The sequence below is a fragment of the Beta vulgaris genome, chromosome 7, assembly GCF_026745355.1.
Source record: "Beta vulgaris subsp. vulgaris cultivar EL10 chromosome 7, EL10.2, whole genome shotgun sequence".
NCBI lineage: Eukaryota > Viridiplantae > Streptophyta > Magnoliopsida > Caryophyllales > Amaranthaceae > Beta > Beta vulgaris.
The window spans coordinates 45,881,781-45,904,558 of record NC_079208.1 but is presented as its reverse complement, the minus strand read 5'-3'; the positions used below and the strand labels follow the sequence as shown (position 1 = coordinate 45,904,558).

Sequence of the window (22,778 nt, the reverse complement as noted above, 5' to 3'; positions counted from 1 at the left end):
AGAAAAGAGCTGGTGTGGGTTTTGAGCTAGAGCGATGGGAGACCTATCTTGAACATTTGAATTAATGAATAAATCAGAGGCCACGTATACCAAAGCGCACTAATACACTTGACTTACTAATTATCACTAAATTAACTATATACAATAATGTTACATATAGCAATGTTTTATAGGGACTATTCCCGAGAAAATGTCATGGTTTTCTCAAGGCTGATGCAGCGCCCATCACAACAGCCAATACAACCCCAAGACCAGCCCCAAGAGACGCACCGACTGTCGCTGCAGAAATTGAATTAGCTTTGTCCTGTGCATCACTCTTGGCAGCAAGCCCCTTCGCACGATCCTCTGAGAACTCCAGCAAAAGCCTCTCCCTAGCAAATTCCTTCAGTCAGAAAAGCAAATGTTATAAATGTCGAAAATATAAAATAGAAAATGCAAATTGACTTCTGCAAGTAGAAGATTATGCATTTTATCAACACATTAGAAGATAGAAGTCACAGACGACAAAAGAATTCCAGTAAGAATCAACAGAGTGAAAAATGCATTGTAATGTAAGAATTCCAGGTTATGCATTTTATCAACACAATAGAAGATAGATGTCACAGAAAAAGAATTCCAGACACATCAACCAAATACAAGATTCCTTTTGTAAGTTTGTTTTATTATTTGTTTTTATAATGTTGGTTCTCTTCTTAAACAAGAGTGATGATGATGACATCAAAAGGAGATCCAACTTTTTTTTTCACATCGAGAAAAAACTTCTCCTTTGTTGGTACATAAGATATAGAGGAAAAGAGGGACTCAATAAGCATACCTCAAGGGAAGACTCCTCTTTCTTCCGCAGCTCACGATGCACAAGCTGACAAAAGGAATCCACACCCTCTACTGGAAGAATAGTGGCTTTTCTCTGGAAAGGTCTGCGCACAAAGTTAAATGGGCCTAGAACAAGACCTTGAGGAACCATTCCTCTATCGGTGTCTTCTCGAGCCACAACACTGGACAATGAGGCATAAGAACTGCCTGCTGTGTGAATAACATAAGGGCAAGAATTCAATATCTCGGTATTGCTAGGAGATGCTTGATATGCCTTCAATACAGCATCAATTGCTGCTCTTTGCTGGTGTGCGCTGACAGCAAATTTATTAGTTATTGCGAGGACCCAAGGAATACCAAGAGATTTAGCCTCATCCAGTAACAAAGATAGGGCTGGTCGCCGATGTGACACATTTGAGTCGCTGTATCTAGGTATTTGATGCGCAAGGTTATGAACAAGAACAAGCAGATCTATCTTCTTGCTAATATCTCGGATACCCATCCATAATTCATCTCTCAAACGAGAAGCCTCAGCACTCATCTCCTAAAAAAGAACAAAAGAAAATTATATCAAATATATCAGCTCTAAAAAGGATTACATATGACAGAAATAAAGCAGATAATAAAGACATGCAGAAATAAAGTGCACTGCACAAATAACACAGCTGCAATTTTCAGCAAAATAGAAAAATTAAGATACGAAAACTATATAAAAGAACATATAATTCAAGATTTGCAATGTTGGACATCCTTACACCTTTAATTCAGTAAGTGCACAGAATTCAACTATCATATTATAACAAGTAATTTATAATTCCCACACATGTAAATTTGTCTCAATCAAAGGTAATCACTAAAAATACAATGGATATACACTAAAAATGAGGCCGATAAACAAGACGACATAGTTCCAAGAAAATTATAATATTGCATCACAACGTGGTGAGTGTCACATCCTAGAAAACCCACCTGTAAATTTACTCCGGCTGAGTCCATGTAGCATAAACCACCATCAATAACTTCATGAATATCTGCTTCAGGCTGCAAACTATCACTTTCAATGGGAGTGAAATGTTTTCCTTTATTCAAGATAGCCTTGAAAAGAGATGTTTTACCAGCACCCTGGAGTCACAAATCATACTTTTTATAAGTTAAACAAGCTATATATGAAACATTAAGCAGGTTCAATTAGGAATTTTCTCACAAGTACCTCAAGGCCAACAAATCGAACTCTGCGAGTCCTGACATCAACCTCTTTATTAACAGTGGTGAAGTCAGTGGTACAGTAAAGCACAAAAGTACTTAATCCTGGAGGCGGGAGAAATCTACTTCTAGATAATGTGCCTAACATTTGTTGCGCTTTTAGATTAATGGATTCGGAATCAATGGATGGAAACACTGTGAGTGCATCTGGTACAATCTGATTCTTTGGAGGATATCTTAATGGGGCTCCAATTAGCACCCTCATTTTATTTAATTCAGGCTGTTGTTCATCTGACTGAGTTGGCGCAGGAGGATGGTACTCAACAGTCGTTGAACACCTAGAAGTTGGAAATCAAAATGCTTTATTTTGACATGAAGAGCAATAGAGCAAACATTAAATTCAACATGGACATAAATTACAGCAACTGTTGTATATAGGTGCCAGCCCCACCATTCATATACCATGCCTTTACTGCTTAGTAAATCTCAATTACTGAGGTGAATTCAGATAACCAGGATTTGAAGCTAAGAAACAAAAGGGCTTCGGACTTCAAAAACTTCTCAATCTTTACGCGCTCAATGTAAAGAATGTACTAAGCTCCTAAAGATTGATCCCACCGATCAAATATAGTTATCCTAGATATTGAACAGACAACAATTCTACTACCAATATGAAGTTTCAGATCAAGTAATTTCAAATAGGGGAATTGTTCCTATGCCATCTAAAACATTAACAATTTATCACCTTATGCACATAACACGTTTTTAAAAGCGATTAGCATCTATAGGTTCCTTATTGTGAAAATACAACCTACTAAAGATTGCAACATCTGGCAGAACAATGATACAAACCTTTGCTGCTTTTGTCAGCCTCCATGCTGTGATGACTGATAAATCACATACTAATAAGAGAAAAAGGAGAAAAGAAGAAAATATACCAGTGACCATTTACTTGTGCCTGAACTCGAGTACATTGATGGAGCCCAGAACCTAAAATATCAACTTTCAAGGGGTCTGAAGGTTTCTTGCCGGGAGTGCCAGTCCACCCAAGTGGAACAATTGAAGTTGCTGTACGGATGGATGGAGACTCAACAATATCCCCAAGTTCAACTGTTCCAGCAACTGACAGCCCAAGCCATTGGTGTAGGTGAGGGAACTGCTGAAGTTGCTCAATACCCAAAAATGGTGCAGGACAATCACCCATGCACTGATCATAGATCCTGTAACGGGAAAGTGCAGGTGATTGAAAATCCATAAGAGACTGATATCTTACCAGTTGTTGTGTCATCGGCAATACATAGCCAAGGCAAGAAGCACAATAGCACATTAAATAGTTCAAGCTGAGCAAATAAAGGCCCCCACCCTCTTTTGCCTTCTTCTCTCTCTCTCTCTACTCCTACTCCTTGCTTCAATTTTTACACAAACTCAAGAGTTCTCTACTTTTAGTCTTTTCAATCTACATCTAAATCAGTTTATGTTCATTAATCCTTCTTCACCCTTCTATTTCGTGGACAAAAGGAAGGTAGACATTGATTTTGAATGAATAAATAGGAGCAACTTGATAGATTGTTTGATTGATAAGAAGCAATATTCTAATTTACACCATTTTTTATGAATAACCTCATGGGGAAGGTAACCAATGAGCTTTCTTTTTCACTACTTTTTACCAAACTAGATTAATTATCACAAAATCTGATTCATTGGGTTTTGACGTACATTTCTGATTTTTGAACTTTGTAATTCTGAGATTATGAATTCTTAGAGATTCTTCTTGTATATCCTGATTTTTGTAGATTTGATTATTGAGACATGTATTAGAAGATTGGAAAAAGATGAGCATTTGAAAGTTGGGAGAAGATCTTTTTTTTGAACGGAAAAGTTGGAAGAAGATCTTGTTAGTACTCAGTTCTTTATCTTGCAAAACCTGCAGTTTATTATGTGTTAGTTTATTATTTAAACAAATGAAAATGTAGAAATTTTTCGGTATTAAGAATGGAGTTCCTTTTTTAAAATTTTATTTTGATTGCTAATGTTTATCCTTTTACTGTAATTAAATCATCATTAACATCAATCGTCCAAACTTATGTTTGTAGGCAAAAGTTGTAGATTAATGGAGTGAAATGAAGATAACGAGCTTAGCCTGAACTATTTTTGTGAAGTTAGTTTTAAACTAACCGCTAAGTATAGTTTGTAGAAACATAGGCAAAACATATTCTCATCTTCTCTTATTAAGAGGAGCATATAAGATTATACTGTATGACAACAAACTAATAGATGACTGATGACGACACAACAAATCCCTACACATCAGTCTACCAAAGAGAGCATCCAAAGATAACATATATGATATAGTCATTTTCTTCTAACTTTATATTAATAAGCAACTCTCAAAAAGAAACCCAAAACATTTAAGAAAGGAAAGACCGGTAGACAAAAATCGATATGCAAGTGTGCAAATAAGACACATTTTTGAAATTTTATTAATGTGGGTAACATGGTGTCAAAACAAGGCCGCATCGTATCATATCACCCGTGTCGTAAAGGTTTTCAATTCTACCGAACCGATATTACCCGCACGTGTAGGGATCATGCCTTGAATCTATTCGAGGAAATGCTTGTTCGCAGGCCCGCCCGATCGAGTCGGGCAGCGCCGCCTGATCGGGCGGGGACGAATATGCCCAACAAGGCTGTTTTGCATGGGCACCCATCGGGCGTAAGTGCCGAACAACGACCGGCCGAAGGTTGCCCGACCGGGGTCTAGTGCAAATGTGGTTTGGGAAAAGAGGCCGCCTGATCGGGCGGTAGTCTGTTTTGATGCTGAACGTGTTTTTACTAAGTGGGGTATAAATAGGTTTTAAACCTAATTTCTTTATACTACGAATTAAGTCTTAATTACTCTCTAATCTGATATTCCTTTTCATCAATAAAACTATTCTCTCTCTCTCCTCGTGGACATAGCCAACACAATGTTGGTGAACCACATTAAATCTGTGTGTATTACTTTGTTCTGCATTCGATTATTTCTTCTTTCTCATATCTATCATAGGAAATTGGTATCAAGAGCTTCATGTTCCATGTGCGTGAGGAAGATGTCTGAATTAATGTAAAAATTGATAAATTCACTCGGAGAAACAGTTTCACTCAAGATGCGAGCTTTACCGAAGTAACAGGGGTTATGGGCACCATTGACAAAAAGGTCATCGGATTTAGTCACCGCTGAGATGGAAGTTCTGGAGAAAAAGGCGCATTCAACGATTATGTTGTGTCTTCCTGACGACATAACCACTGATGTTTCGGAGAAAGAAACAGCCACCGGTGTGTGCTTGAAGTTAGAGAGTTTATACATGACGAAATCTCTAACCAACAAGTTGCTCTTGAAGCAACGTCAGTTCAGCCTGCGTATGTTAAGTCTCTCTCTGAGGGATCATCTAGGAAAATTGAATACTATCTTACTAGATCTTCGTAATATTGATGTTAAAGTAGATGATGATGATGCTGCTTTAATTCAGTTAGTATCTTTGCCTTTATCGTATGAGAAATTTGTGGATTCTTTTATTATTGGGAAAGATAGTATGTGACTAGAAGACGTAAGATCTGCTCTTCATAATAGAGAGGTCCATCATCAGGCATCATCTGGGGTAAGGGACAAGGAAAATCTGGTAAAAAGAAAACGAACTATAAACATTCGAATAAAGAAAACGAACTATAAAAATTCGAATTCAAAAGGTCCCAAAACTAATGATGCCTGTAATTACTGTAAGGAGAAAGGACATTGGAAAAATGAATGTCCTACGCAAAAGAAGCAGCAGGAAAAGAATGAAGGTTCTGCTGCTTTGACAGAAATTGAAGGTAACTAGTAACTCTGAAGAAGATATGTCCCTAGTTGCTAATAACCAGTCACATTAGAGGGATGTGTGGGTTCTTGACTATAGGGCATCATATCATATTAGTCCATGCAGAGAGTGATTTTCGACTTATGAGCAGATAGATGGGGGCAATGATTCTATGGCCAACAGTGGTGCCTGCAAAGTAGTTGGAATAGGCTCCATCAGGTTGAGGACTCATGATAGTACGTTCCCCACCTTCAATGAAATTAGGCATATTCCACTTATGACAAAGAATTTGATATCTTTGAGTCTACTTGACATTAAGGGTTTCAATTTTCAAGGTGAAGGTAGAGTTATGAGTGTTTACAAAGGTTCGAAGGTGGTCCTGAAAGGTATTAAAAATGGTACCATATATCTTCTTATGTGACAGGTTCCGTTGCTGTTGCATCATCTGAGATTAACAAGGAGGATATGACCAAGTTGTGGCATATGAGGCTTGGACATAGGGATGGCAACGGGTCGGATCTGGACCGGGTCCAGGTGGACCCGAATCCAAATCCGACCCGGATCCAGCGGGTCTGAAAATATTGGACCCAGATCCAGATCCGACGGATTCGGGTTCAAAACGGGTCCGAAACGGATCCCTACTATTCTACTTGGTTTTTAATAATTTACCAACTTTATCCCAACATTGAAATGAACAAATTCACACAAACAGTACCACAATTGCAATCAACAAATAAACGAAAAATGAACCAAAAAATTAAACGAAAATCCACTGATAAACGAAAATTGAAACATAAACCCTAAAATAGAAATAAATTACATAATGACTAAATCAAAACGAAAATCAATCAAACAATAAATTGTTATTAAAATACAAGTGAACAAAAATATATATGAAAATAGAAAATAAATCAAACGAAAAATCAGTGGAGAAACTTGTGCCTCTACTAGAACCACCCAATTGTCACCACAGGTACTATTTACCTGAACCACCCAATTTAGCAAGGTTTTTATCAGATCCACCCAATTACCCGCTCGCCTGATCCACCTTTCACAAAGCTTCCGGTGAAAACACCTGAACCACCCAATTCTCGTCGGTGGAGAAACTTGCGCCTCTACTAGAACCAGATCCACTCGCTTCGGAGTGACGCGTCACAAACTCTCCTTCTCCTCCAATCATAAGACGTCCCTCCATAAGGGTTATGGTGCAACATAACCACCTAGAGCCTCGCCAATGTCGAATCCGGGACCTCCATCGGGCTGACTAAGGATAAATTGGGAGAGAGAGAGAAACGTGGTATTAGAGAGAAAGGAAGAGGAGAGAGATAGAGAGAGAGGACGAGGAGGGAGAGAGATGTAGAGAGGAGAGAGAGAGAAAGGGCGGATAAGGGTTAGGGGGTTGGGGACTTGGGGTCTGCGCATCAGAGATAGGGGGCGGGTTTTAGTGCTTAGGGTTTTTTGTACCAGATCAGAAATTTAGTAAGGTTTTTATAAAAAACGGATCTATGGATCCGGTTCCGGGTTTATTGCACAGATCCGGACCCGGATCTGTGACCTGACAAGTGGACCCGGATCCGACCCGGATCCAACGGGTCCATATTTTTAGGATCCAGACCCGGAAAAACGGATTCGGGTCCACGGATCCGGGCCGGGTCCAGGATCCACTGCCATGCCTACTTGGACATATGGATGAAAGGGGGGTGCAAATTCTGTCAAAAAGGGATCTTCTATGTGGGCACAAGGTGGAGGATTTAGAGTTCTGCAGCATCGTGTGTTTGGGAAGTTTCATCGCAGCAAGTTTCCAAAGGTTGTTCATAGAACAAAGGGCACACTTGATTGTATCCGTGATTGTATCCGTTCTAATTATTGGGAGTCCTTCCCGAGTAAATCGATCGGGGGTCACAAGTATTTTGTGTCAATGATCGATGATTATTCAAGAATGACTTGGGTAATTATGATGAAGCATAAAAGTGAGGCTTTCAAGAACTTCAAGCAGTGGAAGGCTTTGGTGGAAAATCAAGCTGAAAGGAAGATCAAAAGGCTACAAACTAATAATGGTCTAGAATTTTGTTGTCTGAGTTTAATGAGTTATGCAAAATTCAAGGGATTGCTCGCCATCATACTGTGAGGCATACTCCACAACACAACGTGGTAGCAGAACGCATGTTGGACAGGGCGACGTGCATGCTCTCTAATGTTGGATTAGCTAGAAGATTTTGGGAAGAAGCAGTAAACACAGCTTGCTATCTGATCAACCGTGGACCTTATTTTGATTGTAAAATACCTTATGAGGTGTGGTATGGTAAGCCTGCAGATTATTCTTTGTTAAGAGTTTTTGATTCACTATTTATTATCATGTAAGTGAGGGTAATTTAGTACCTAGAGCTAACAAGGATGTATTTGTGGGGATTGGGAATAGAGTTAAGGGCTATAAAATTTGGTCACTTGTTGAGAGTCGAGTTATCCTTAGTAGAAGTATAATTTTCATGAAAACTCTATGCTTAACTCTACCGTGAAGTATACTGTGGTGTCAGTTAGCAGCAAGTCATTCATGATGAGAGTGAATCACAGCATTAAGGTGGAGAAGATCAACATGGTGCTACTGAATATTTTTTAGTCATCAGTTAACCTCGTCTGAAGCACATCGACCCAGTATAGCACTTGATATAGCTAGAAGAGTTGGTGTGGGACTTCCAAGGAGGTATGGTTTCAAGATATGGTTGCATATGCACTGCAGGTTGCTGAAGAGGTGGAGCCGTGGAGGTTGCAGATATGCTCATAGATGTAAAGTCCAAGTATGATATTCAAAGGTTGAAGGGTCTTCTTTTGAATTTGGGTGCTGAGAAAAAGATTTTGAGGATGGAGATTTATAAGGAAACAGATGAGAGAAAGCTTTTCTTATCAGAGTAAGGTTACATTCAAAAAGATTTTGTCGAGGTTTGGCATGTCAACAGTTAAGCCTATAAATACTCGAATAATCACTTGTCTGTTGCTTTTGCACCTAAATTTGCTCAGGAGGAGTAGGGTTTGAGCTTGATGTATGCTATGGTTTGCACATGGGCGGATCTTGCACATGCAGTCAGTGTTGTTAGTAGGTTCATGGGTGATCCTGGTAAGGAGCATTGGCACGCAGTGAAGAGGATTTTTCGTTACCTTAGAGGTATGTCTGATGTTGGTCTTATTTATGTGAATGATACTCAGTTTTAGTTACTGGTTATGGTTGTTCTGATTCTGATTATGGTGGAGATGTTGATGGTAGAAGGTCTATGACTAGTTATGTATTTACTCTTGGGTGGTTTTGTTGTTAGTTGGAAGGCAACTTTGGAGGCTATAGACATTACTGAAGCAGAGTACATTGTCAAGCTGCTAGAGAGGGGATATGTTTAAAAGGGCTAGCCAGATCATGATCAGGCCATTGTGTATTCTAACAGTTTGAGTACAATATGCTTAGCCAAGGATTAAGTCCATCATGAAAGGACTAAGCACATTGATGTGAGATATCATTTTTCGAGGAGTGAGACAAAGGTTAAGATGAAGAAGGTAGGTAAACCTAATAATCCTGTTGATATGTTCACCAAACCGATTCCGGAGAGTTAATTTCAACATTGTTTGAACTTGCTCAATGTTTGTGATTGTTAGTTGCCCTTTGGGGGTAAGTCTGGGGCTCTTACGGCTCATCTAGTGTCCTTAAGGGACAAATCTGGTTGTCTTTCGGGGTAAATCTGTTTGTAAGGAGGATCTGGGAGTCATGATCAATGGATCTGTTAATCTGGTTATCTGGTTCATTGTGAAAGGATTCAACTCAAGGTGGAGACTTGTAGGAATTATGCCTTTGAATGTGTTCGAGGAAATGCGTATTCGCATGCCTGCCTCATCCGGTGGGGTCGAAGATGCCGAGCAGGCTGTTTTGCAGGGCTCCCGATGGCTACGCGCGGGTTCGCCCGATCGACCGTAAGTACCGAATAACGACCGGGCAAAGGTCGCCCGAGGCCCGAATGCAAATGTGGTTTGGGAAAAGAGGTCACCCAACCCGATCCGACGATAGTCTGTTTTGACGCGGAACGCGTTATTCCTAAGTGGGGGTATAAATAAGTTTCAAACCTAGTTTCTTTATACAACGAATTAAGTCTTAATTACCCATCTGATATTCCTCTTCATCAATAAAACTATTCTCTCTGTGCGCATGGACGTAGCCAACACACTGTTGGTGAACCACGTTAAATCTGTGTGTGTATTTCTTTGTTTTGCATTTGATTATTTGTTCTTTCTCATATGTGTCATAACAGCACGTAAAGGTGTAAAAATACAAATTTTAGGGGGGTTTTAATTATATTTCAGGGTTGAAGCTGATATTCAGTAGTACGACAACCGCATCATCCCCTGCATCACCATGACTGTTACCGCGACCGTGAGCGAAACCGTGTTTTCGAACCATGGTGGGTAATTCTTCCCGCCCACTATCATTAAGGTGGTAAAAGATGGCATGAAAACCACTCATATACAAGAAGTTTTATAAGAGAAATTCTCATGAGGATTCATTAAGCTAAAATTTTGCAATAACCACAAGTGGAGAACCCAAAGGATTTTGCTTAAGATTGTTGAGTCCAAGAAGTAACTCCCTTAAAATGAGCGTCCAAAGCGACCATCATTTGCAATTTGTAGATAAAAGAGATACACCGGACATGGCAAGCATTCAAAGACTGTTTTGAAAAATTACTTCACAAAAACAAGAGAATACCAGCATTTTCCCTAGCTAACTTAGGATCAAAATTGCTAGGAAATTGTCAATCCCCAAGCTGAAAATTCAACATGTCGAGGAGGAGCACTTTGTCATATTGCACATAATTTCCACGCAAATATTTAGGGATGCCCAAGATGAGTAACAAATTACTCCGAACCTCGGTAGGGAATCGAAGCATAATTATTGACCCTGTTATTGGTAGATTTAGTAAAATTTCACTTTTTCTATAAACTTCACTATTTGTGTTTCCCCAAAGAGAAAAACATGACGTTCTTGATCCCAGAATTCGACTGCAGCATATATCATCTCATAGCAAATTGAGATAGATAGTAAAGACATGAGGTTTTTTGTAAAATGGGAGGTAGCACCAGAATGCGGAGGTGGCTATAAGTTCCTGATAATGACATTCTAGAGGAATATTGCTCCATCACATTAGGCCGCTAACTCTCGTTTCACAAAACTCTCATGACTTTACCATCTATCTCCATTTGCAAGGATGAAGAATGTCATGTTTTCCATCTTGGGGAACCACAAATAGTATCTCTTGTAGAAGAAGTTGAAAGTCCCTACTAAATCTACCAATAGCGGAGCCATTACACCTACCAGGATTTGGGATCATTTGTCATTCATCTTGGGCATCCCTAATATATTGCACGGAAATTACATGCAATATGACGAATTACTCCTCTTAACATTCCGAATTTAAGTTTAGGGGTTACAAATTTCCTAGCAATTTTGACTATAAATTAGCTAAGAAAATTATTTGTATTCTCATGTTTCTGGAAACTACTTTTCTAAAACATTAGTGTATCTCCCTTGACCCTTATCCCACAAATTACAAACAATTGTCGCATTGGGCCACTCATTTTAGGGGAGTTCTTGGACTCGACAATCTTAAACAAGATCTTGTTAAAGGATGTCTAATAATTCTCCGGTCATTGGAAAATTTTAGCTTAATGAACCCTCATGGAAATTTCCCTTATAGAACTTCTTGTAACCGTTATACTGTTATACATCAGATAATTACAATTCATGACTCAATACCTCGGGTCTTGAATTCTACAGCGTAACAATGGCAATGGGGATCTAGAGATTGATATAGGATTTCCCTTCAATTGAAGGAACCTCCCTACAAACAAAATCCTTCATTCTAGAAAATAAACAGCAGTTTTTCTCATTCCTTGGTGCCTCGCAGGCCACTGACAAACCCTAGTCACCACTCACCCACCATCACTAGTTCGTTATGCTACTAGAGCATTCCTTGGTTCCTTCGCAAATGGCAAATGCGGCAGGCCACTCTTCGACAGTGAAACCACCGGGCACCGGTCCAACACAACACCACGCCTAACGACGAGACTGAGTCCTCCACCGCTCCACCACTCTACTGCCCTTAATTCCATATTTCCATTTTAGATTTACAGAACCTAATTTAAATTCAAAGTCAATCTTTCTTATTAATTGGTTGTTTTTAAGTAGTTGATTGCTTATTTGTGATTTTTTGGGTTTGATCAAATTATATTATTCAATTTCTAAAAGTTTCATAATTTAGGATTTGATTCTAGTTTCTTCAATACTTAGGCTTTAATTTTCCAAGTTCACATGGTATTTAAAATTCAGATTTTTCACCATATACCCCCAAGTAAAAAAAAAATTTCACCATATATCCCTCAATATCTTCAAAATCCACCGTATCCCCTTAAGTATGTGATCCAATTTCTATGAATTTCATAATTTAGGATTTGATTGTAGTTTCTTCAGTACTTAGGATTTGATTTTCCTAATTTATATGATATTTAAAATTCGGATTTTTCACTATATACCCCCGAGTAATTTTTTTAACCATATACCCTCGTCTTTTCAAAATTTACCATATATCCCTCAATATCTTCAAAATACACCGTATCCCCTCAAGTATCTAATCCAATTTCTATGGATTTCATAATTTAGGATTTAATTATAGTTTCTTCACTACTTAGGCTTTGAATTTCCTAGTTCATATGGTATTTAAAATTCCAATTTTTCACCATATACCCCCGAGTAATCATATACACTTGTCTTTTTAAAATTCGCCATACATCCCTCAATATCTTCAAAATCCAACGTATTCCCTGAAGTATCTGATCCAATTTCTATAAATTTCATAATTTAGGGTTTGATTATAGTTTCTTCAATACTTAGGCTTTTATATTCCTAGTTTATGTGGTATATAAAATTTGCAATATATTTGGTTGTAATATGAAAATTAATTGCTTTTGAAATGGAAATATGTGAAGGTTTTTTAAAAATGCATTGGACATTGGTCATTAGTTGTATTGCGAATTTCGGTAGTGTGACCAAACATTCCCAAACTCCTCAATCCACCAATGCTTCTATAATACATTGAAAACGCATACTTCAAAATGCATAGCCATCAAAATTGTTCAAATTAATGTAGAAATCAGCTCATTGTTGTATCAAGACAATGAACTAGAGGAAATGTCAGATTGTCACCACAAGGTTTTGTGCTTAGTGCCAAATGGTAAAGGATTGGACTGATATGGGGTATAGGACAGATATGCAAACGCGATCTCTTAACAAATGTTTTATCAAAATTTTAAGACGATAATAAACAAATACTCTTTACAATGAAAGATAGGGGGACAAACAAAGCTAAAGAGGGGGAGATAAGCATCCACCTTTAATAAGAAAAGAGAAAAAGACAACTTGTAAAGACATGCAACGCAAACTAAATTCTATGTTTACCTTCCCTTCACTGCTCACCCCGATCTCTCTCTCCCCCTCCCCCCTCCACCCTCCCCCCTCCCCCCCCGCGGCCCCCTCCCGCCTCCCCGGCTCCCCCTCCCTATCGCCTCCCTCCCGCTCTCTCTCTCTCTCCCTCTCCCTCTCCCTCTCCCTCTCCCTCTCCCTCTCCCTCTCCCTCTCCCTCTCCCTCTCCCTCTCCCAAGAGGGGGGTTGAACAAAACACTAGAGGCATAGAGAACGAAAGGTTAGCTTACTAAAAAAACACTGAGCAGAGAAACACGGAAGATTGAGGAGAAAAAGTAAGGGGTCCCAAAGAAGAAAATTTTAACTTATATACATCATACCTCTGGAATCTTGATCTATAAGATCTCATTGAATGCGATTGCAAAAGTTCCTTCAGCTCAGCAATCACAGATTTGACCTGAAAATGTCTTTGCCAAAAAAAAGCAAAGAAACTGAGAAGTTCTAAAGTACAATGAAAGTGCCATTCAAAATAAAAAGTACAATACCCAGAAACATGAGTACACAAAAACACAAATGTAAGCAAACCTTTATTTTCTGTAAAATCCCAAGAAAAGAAGTAAGAAAGTAGCCAGAAAAACTTATGGTCCTCACTCCTCAGTAACAGTTCTTTCCGGAAAAAAGTGCATCATAAAGATCATTCAACTTCCACTAACAAAACTCTAAATCTTTATTATTCTCTCAGAAATCAAAGTAACCCCATGAAACACAAGACATCATCTGCCTTAATATTAGACTATTAGTTTGTAGAAGAAAATGTTGGCAAATAGAGCAGAACCATCACATAATTGCTTTCCCAATATATCATGGACCAAGTAATCATGTTTCAATTACCAAACATCAACTTAGCTCATCACCACAAATACAAGCGTACCACTCCCTCCATTTCTTTTTAATTTACTCACTTCACTTTGTGGGAGAACCAAGTTGGAAGTCCAAACTCAAAAGTAAGAAACTAAAAAAGTGGAGAGAGATATTACAAAGTGAGTTATTAAATTAAAAAGTGGACCACATGGGTGGAAAAAGAGGAGAAAGTAGATGGAACATGTTCCAAAAATAGAAAAAGCAACGGTGTGTATATTAAAAAGAAACGGAACAAAAAGGAAAGTGTGTAAACGAAAAAGAAACGGAGCAAGTACTACAAATTTGCCCACTTTCATTTTACACAATCTCCCATGCACGCATTTGACCATTAATAACTTCTATTACATTTTATTACAATTGTGAAAATACACATCAAAACGAACGAAACAAGATCTCACATGACAACTTATTTCCTAAGTTTAGACACTTTAGTAAATGTATAGAACTTAGGAAAATGGAGGGTATACATTATAATCATACAATATATATAGTCAAAACACTTTTAAATGTAAATGGTAAAAGCATGAAGTGGATATTTACAAGAACATATAGAACTTTTAGCACCTGCAAACAAAGGTATTTCTCTCAAAAAAAAATTACCATCGTATTTAAAAGGAAATTCATACCGATGTCATCTTTGAGTATTCTGCATCTGATAGAAATTCCACTGATGAAGTCCCCAACATATAAAGCTGTTTCAATAAACATGTTGAATATTTGCCTCTCATTACAATAAAGTAAAATCCAGATAGCTTAAGCAGATACCTCCCCAAAAGGCACATATGAAGGTAAAGAAGGCATTCTGCCCCATGCTCTGCCATCACCTTCATTGTTGCCACTTTTCTCAGGTGCCTTTCTGCCAGTGTCCAAAGCTGGCGCCTTTGCATCAGAATCAGATATTGGCATAAGGGAAACACCATTACAGCCTTCTTCGATCTCTAAAGATTGTGGTGCAGTTGTGTTATCAGTTAATGAAGATGCCGCAGACTCTGATTCTGATGGCGCTTTATCAGAAGTTTCAGTTCCTTTCTGGCCCATTAGATGTCTTTTAATACCCTCTATAGGGACAAGGCGGGACAACCTCCAAAATGGGGTCTGAACAGGGCCAACGCCAATAACCAACTGCTCCCCTCCATTCTCTTTCAATTTGTCTCCTTGGCTCTCTCTTAATTTTGTGCCCTCTAGTTTCACCCCACCATTCCCTTGATTACCATTTGACGATGAAGCAGCACCAACATCAGCTACTGGAGACTGTGCACTATTATAGTGATCAAAATAAGCCGGGGATAAAAATCGAGGTATCAGATCTTCTGGAATACAGTATGTCTTGAAATAATGGTGCCATCCTTTCCGATCAACATAACTGGAAAATAAACCAAAATTGATAATTAAGCATATGTAAAAACATATCCAAGAAAATCCTGTACACATCTTAACATTGTAAAAATTTATAAGTCGTTAACTAATCTAAGAAACTCACTCTCTGAGAGCTGCATTCCCAACAGGAGGCTGGGAGAAAGTAATACATTTGACTTGAAATTTTTCATTGTCTTTCAATGGGGAAGAAACGGCAATAGCCCTCAAAATGGCTAGCGTGGCCAATGCTGCCACCTACGATTAAACAAATGGTAAAGTTTGTGATTCCACAACAAAAAAAAAAAAAAACAGATGAAAAGAAACCAAATAGTCAGAATAACAATAAAATGCAAAAAAATACTCACAGCTCCACCAAGTGAATGCCCACATAGGACAAGTTTGCGCTTTTTCTTCTGAGCAAGCCTGTATAGCTCCAAGGCTGGTATCCCTTTTGCACGAGCCATGAACCCCTGAAATCATATTACAGGAGAGATTTGATACAGTCAGCAGAAAATCAGTCCCACTGGAGCTACAAGGAAAGAAAGCCCTTATAACTATGACCTCTGATCAACAACAATCAAAAGTATGCAGTATTATCATACTCTATGAGCAGCAGGTCGCCGCTTGTACTTCAACTGCTTATGTTTTGTTTCAAGAGTCTTTGCTTGAGAATCTGCACTTCCCTTTTGACCACTAGCCATATCAGACTCAGCAACTTCTGCTTCTTCCATAACCTCCATGTCATCCTCGTGAAATAAAGCTCCTTGAAATATATTAGCATCGGCCACCACATCCCTTGATGTCAATGACAAAGTGAAAATTTTTGTAAAATGTGTAGGAGATGTGGAGAACAGATAAAAGGAAAAGAGACTACATCACATACTTGTACTCTTTTGTCCCAATGAAGGAAGCAAACAAAGTGTCACCTGCTTCTGCCAACAGGTATCTGCAATAAAGAACAAAAGAACCCATTAAAATAGACAACTAACTAGGCTACTTCTAGTCCTCCATCATTCGCCATAAGCCCATAACTAACCCTCGTATTCTCTTATTGAAGATATAGGAGCATGATGCATCCACAGCATATAACTAGGACAAGTAACACTAATCAACTAAATCGAACAGATTCAAAGGTAAGAGTTACGAATTCAATTCACATCTAAAAGATGCGAACATACTAGTCAAAAATAAAATTGAGTCAAAACCATTCTATTGCATGAGGCCACGTGTAAGAGGAATTTCTACTTAACATTCAGGGACACCCATCTACGAGTAATTCAAAACCAAACCATGACATCCGTAAATAGACAGTTACTTTACTGCATTAGCTGTTAAATATTATTGAATCCATTAAATCGGATTGGTCATATTAAAAACCTTATTACAAAAATTAACTCACATATGAGCCACTAGAAATATTTGGATAATCTTCTTAATACATATCAAAAGTTATGAAATAGTCCTTCACTGAAACATATTTTAAAAATATTTGCTGTCAATAGAAAAAGTGGATGCAGATATATCGAGAAAAAATCGAGTAAGAAAAAATGTAGACAGAATATCGATGTGATTGGAGAAAGAAAAGCATGTATAACGTTCAAACCTTTGACTTCTGCTTAAACGTTTGACTTCTGCTTAAACGTTTGACTTCTACTTACCAAAAGGGGAAAAGGAAGTCTTTTAGTTCGTTTTTCAACAAAGGGAGTAACACGATACTCCCTCCTTTTCTCAAAGATCTTCCCTCTTTCCGCTTAAGTATGTTCCTTAAAGTTCCTCTTTATTTTGTTATATTTTTCCCTCTTGTCCTTCATGCCATCACATGGGTCCACTAGGTCAATTAACTACACCCATGTCAATGAACAAAACGTCTACCCAGAAAGATAACAAGGACCAACTTTTCACTAGCTTCAATCTTTTCCTTGGTGTCACTAGCTACAATAATGGGGAAGATCTCTGAGGGACGGATGGTGTAGCTAAAGATATATTTCAATTATAATTTAAAATTGTGTGCCAAACGCATACATTCAATGATGAGTTGAATTTTATCATTTATCAGTTAGTGACATCACAACGCGAAAGCAGCAGAAGTACAACAGAACACCCCCTAGATGCTGCTTTGCAACCATTATCACGATAGTCTAAACACCACCAGTATTTTCTAAGAAAAAGATGGACAAGCAGCTAAATAGAAAACCTAAAAGGCACAACATAACTTCATTAAAACTCTACTATGGAAGAAACTGAATAAGGTCATTAAAAGAGAATTACCAATATACATTGTTACTTTCTGGTGTTTGCCACAATATAGTCAATTAAAGATAATTTGTATCTTTGCCTTACCATCAATAAAAAAAGGATTTTTTTGTGAGGAAGAACCAATTAAAATAGGGTCTTTATGGGGAAACACTTAAATTTTTTTTAGAGGGAAGGACCAAATAAAAGACTTTTGTTGGCAACTAAACACCACATTACGATTTTCAGGCCAAATTGTCAGCTTTCCGGTGTTGACAATTGGTTCCCCCCAAAACCGCGGTTTTTTTTGTTTTGTCAACTCACATTCTTTGTTTTCTCCTTCATGTCTTCTTCTTCTCCTTCTTACCCACTTCTTCATTTTCTCACTAATTAACACACTCTCTCTCTTCCTCGCTCCTCACTCAGTCACATTGTTCCAGATTTTTGTTTACCAACAACAAGAAGCCTGATTTCCATTCTAGGTTCACCCGTTTCTCCTCTACAAACTCGGACGAGTGCACTTGCTCCGAGTTGTCTAACTAGTACTACTACCCGCTCCGAGGTTGAGGATGAGAGCTTTAGCTTCAATAAAATGAGAGAAATTGGGGAAATTGGGGGAAATTGGGGGAAATTGGAGAAATTATCAAATTAAGGCTTTTAAATAGTAAGAAGGGGGAAAATAAGACAAAACAAAAAAACGAGGTTTGGAGGGAAAGAAATTGCCAATGCCAGAAAGTTGACAATTTGACCAGAAAATCATAATATGGTGTTAAGTTGCCAACATAAGTATTTTAATTGGTCCTTCCCTCCAAAAAAAAAATTTAAGTGGTGTTTCCCCACAAAAACCCTGTTTTAATTGGTCATTTTCCACAAAAAAACCCATAAAAAAGAGGATACATGAAAAAAGGTCACATTAGAGAGGTTAAGTCTGAAAAATTAGTACCATTCGATATTGATAAGGCAACAATTCCGGACACTCATTAATCTAATTATGAAAACTGCCGGTTCAAATCAATCTACTGATGTGGCGGATAGACTTTCAGGCACAGCACATCCATAACTTTAATAATCAAGCACATATGTGTTACTGCACGGATCGGAATTATAAATTCGTCCATTTTCATCCATTAAATAATATTGAAGTTTAAGTAGTTGAAAGGTTTATTTTAGATTGTCAAGTTGCAAATAATTAGTTACCAAGATCTAATTATGAGTTATTGAATGGTAAAATTAAATAAAAAAAAATTGCAATATGAAGAGTTGTTCCTAAATGGACCCAATGAATTCCTAATTGGATGTAGGGGATCATTTTTTAATTGATTCTTTGTGATATTTTACACACTTGGATACAAATGCATCTGTTCGAAAACACATTTGGATGACCAAATAATAAAAAATGGAGATTCTTTGTTTATACCTAAGAGCGTAAGATTCCTTGATTTTTGTTAATAATTGTTGAGAGTTACAAGACACATAGGTAGCGCTCTACCTGAAGACTTCATAATGTCATACCAAAAAACAACAATAATGATGCTACTACGACCAATAATGTACTCACATAACTCATTAATTCCTAATAGATTGCACCAGTCATCTAGTTTGTCCCCCAAAAGATTGCTCATTTCCTTTTAAGGTAACATTATCCTCACATAACTCTCTACTTCTCTTCTACCTCACATGCAAAAGGTCAAAATTACCTACCAACTCAGATAAATTGAACTATAAGAACTTGGATGTGATGCAACAACCATGGTACATATTTCTTATCTTCTTCTCAGATTAAACAAAAGGATTTGCAAATAAAAACACTAGCAACATACCCTTCGACATCATACTTGTTAATCTTAAAAGGTGCTTGCTCCACGAGGATTTGTATCATGGAAACAAAACCAATTCAAAGAAAGATTGACACTACAATGTCAAGGACATGATTAACTTTTAAGAAGTAAAGTCCTTCACTATTAATTCAGAAATCTGATGAAATTCCAATAACAAACAGAGTGAACATATGATGGTGGCATGTCCAAAAGCTCTAGTGACTAGATAAGGCTATCATATAAAAGAAGCCAAATCTTCCAAGGTAATATAAGCAGACAGAAGATTTTCATCTTACAGTGAGGAACCACCGTTATGATAAGAAAAAAGTAGCATAAGCAAGTAAGTTATGCAATCTTGTAACTACACTTATGACGTCCTCCAAATAATGGCAGCAAATAGAAAATCTTTACAGGTATTCCAAAAAGCAAATAGAAAATCTTTACAGGTGTTCCAAAAAGCAAATAGAAAACAAAAAAAGTAACGAACTTTCGTAATGGTTCAAATTATATCATATTAACAACTACAGATAAAACTCAAAGCATCATCTTTGCAATAGATAAGGATGTTGTTGATCCATGGGTGTCAGATTGCATCAATATGGTTTTGCTTGACAATAAAATGAATCATCTGCACCCTTCCCATAGACCCATACATTCAGGAAACATTAAAAGTACAACTTCGACAAACGTAAAGAATCAGAGGCTACCATCCACAAATAGACAACAACAGTTGTTCAAGATACCTGTGAGGAACATGGTCCAAAGACGGCTGAACCCGCTCCAAGCCAACAACTTGCCCTCCAAAGTCGGCTTTGAACTTATTTACAGATCGAATTACCTCAGTCGCAGGCCTCTATCACCAAAGATAGAAACAAGCAGTAAGTACCTGAACTGCACACGCACACATTGATATATATAGAGCTCTACAAACATCAATTTCCACACTATTAGATAGTACAGAAAAACATATCCCAAAACCACTGAGTTCTTACTTGTAGCCTAAACCTCTTTTACTAATTCACTAACTTTACCCCTGTTGTATAACCTGCATTATTCAATAATACTCGCATAACACGTACCACTTGAGAACAGCAAAGTAACACATAAATCCTCAATAACAACTATAATTCGTTGAGCCTTCCAACACTTTGATCACGAGTAACAACGATTGCAATATATAAAAACTCCCCGCAATCATAAATATATAAAAACTAAAAAAAAACCATCAAAAGTGACAAGTGCCATTAAAATGAGCAGGAAAATTCAACTCCCAACATTTACGAGTTCACATTACAAGATATCAATTAACATTACAAATTCCACATCAAAATTCAAATTCCAGACAACAAATTAAGCACTTCAAGAAAAATTTACAAAAACAGAAAAAGTATAGAATGACGAAAACCTTGTAAACAGACTCAGAAAGAACCATGCAACAAAGAATATCCTGCAAATCAGAAACAGATTCAGCTTTAATGGCGCAACAAAGATCTTGAAGTTGCTTCCTCTTTGTTTCATACTCCTCTTGAAGCTTTCTTCGATGTTCTTTATCACTCGACCATGGCGGCCACTTCACTCGTACCCATTGAAGCTGCGACCATGGTGGAAGTTGAAGCTTCGGGAATTTCGAGGTGTGATCCTTGATCCAACCTTCTACTTTGCGCTGCAATCCCTCCACATTCATCGCTGATCATTGAGAAAACAAACTGTTGCGCGAAAAAAGTTTAAAATCCCTAACCCTAATTTTGCGGTTTTGAGATGGAATTGGGGAAATTGGAATACCAGGTGGTTACGGATTGTTCTGGAGTGATGGATTTTGGAGTTTTACGCGCAAATGTGGATTAGAGTGTGAAAGATGAATGAAGGACGAAATGAAAAAGTATATGCTAAGGAATTGAACTCCCGCGATCAATGAATGTGATTGATAGAGGATATTTGGAATTCGGAGTGATTTTGTAAGAGTTGGTTAGCCCATTAATTTGCTGATGGATTGGCCCATTTATGTGAATATTGGACTGGATTTTGACAGAACTTTTTCAGCCTCTACTCTACGGGGTTGTTCGGCAATGATAGATTTGATAGTGGTAGACTTGGAGTTGTAGCTTTGAGGCATGTTTGGCAAAAGTAGTTATATTGTACAAGTAGTTATCAGTTATCAGTTATCAGTTATCAGTTATCAGTTATCAGTTATCAGTTATCTGTTATCAGTTATCAGTTATCAGTTATCAGTTATCAGTTATCAGTTATCAGTAATCTGTTATCAGTTATCAGTTATCAGATATTAGTTGTTAGAGTTTGACTATTAAAATAGTATTTATGATAATTAGTGTTCAGTAATTCGCCCATGAGGTAAGAAGAATTGAGAAGTGAGAACAAAGTGGCGAACGGGTGCGTAACGCGTGGGAATCTGCCGAACAGTTCGGGCCAAATCCTGAAGAAAGCTAAAAAGTAAAATTAGTGGTTAGTTCAAAAAGATACCAAAAATATACTATATTCAACCTTCAAAAGTTACTCCGAAAACTACGTCTACCCTAAAATTAATATGGAAAATTACTTACTTTTCCAAAATACTAGTTTAAACACCAAAAGCTACTCACCAAACACAACTTTTCACCATTGTTAGAGTTATGACTTGATCCAAACAATAAAAGTTATCTCAAAAGTTATTGTCAAACACGCCTTTGAATTATAGGAGTAGTTGTTGACTATGTTGGTAGTTGTTCGTTGTTAGTGTAAAGATGTTAGTTGTTAAGGTAGTAGTATAACAAATTAATGTTTGATGAAAGAAGATGTAAAAGTAGGTTTTTACAAATAAATCAAACGAAACTTTGATGCATAAATTATAAACCACTAACTACTACTCTCAAATATAGAGTCTTTTCACCAAGTCGCCAATAATACATCTACCACTAAACACTACCCACACACATACGATCATACCTAATCGAACACACCCATTTTTTTTTCCTAAAGTAGTGTTTTGAATATGATCTCACCACTAAAACACTGCTTCTACCACTACGCCAAACACGCCCTACATAGAAGTGTGATAGTCCACAAATCATTTGTAAGACCACAAGTCCACAACAACGAGGCAAATAGTGCACAATCTCAAAGTTAGAGGATTAGATGATGAAAGGAGAATACGTAAAAAAA

The 22,778-nt window shown here is 37.6% G+C and overlaps 1 protein-coding gene across 2 annotated transcripts; it reads right to left on the bottom strand.

The window, feature by feature from the left end:
- Positions 1-48: 48 nt before the first annotated feature.
- LOC104884051 (hypothetical protein) lies at positions 49-21,550 on the bottom strand. 2 transcript variants are annotated; one of them, XM_010668644.4, is made up of 14 exons: positions 21,028-21,550; positions 20,366-20,475; positions 16,457-16,519; positions 16,176-16,368; positions 15,939-16,043; positions 15,698-15,828; positions 14,983-15,580; positions 14,844-14,909; positions 13,677-13,753; positions 2,955-3,236; positions 2,024-2,354; positions 1,783-1,935; positions 815-1,357; positions 49-382 (listed from the first exon to the last, which is right to left on the bottom strand). In XM_010668644.4, exons 1-14 carry the CDS (start codon positions 21,304-21,306, stop codon positions 194-196), a joined length of 3,120 nt encoding a protein of 1,039 aa, XP_010666946.1. In that variant the 5' UTR covers positions 21,307-21,550; the 3' UTR covers positions 49-193. The 2 variants fall into 2 exon arrangements, with proteins under 2 accessions (XP_010666946.1, XP_048489701.1); XM_048633744.2 differs by having other exon boundaries at positions 16,176-16,336; positions 21,028-21,170.
- Between the last annotated feature and the right edge of the window lie 1,228 nt (positions 21,551-22,778).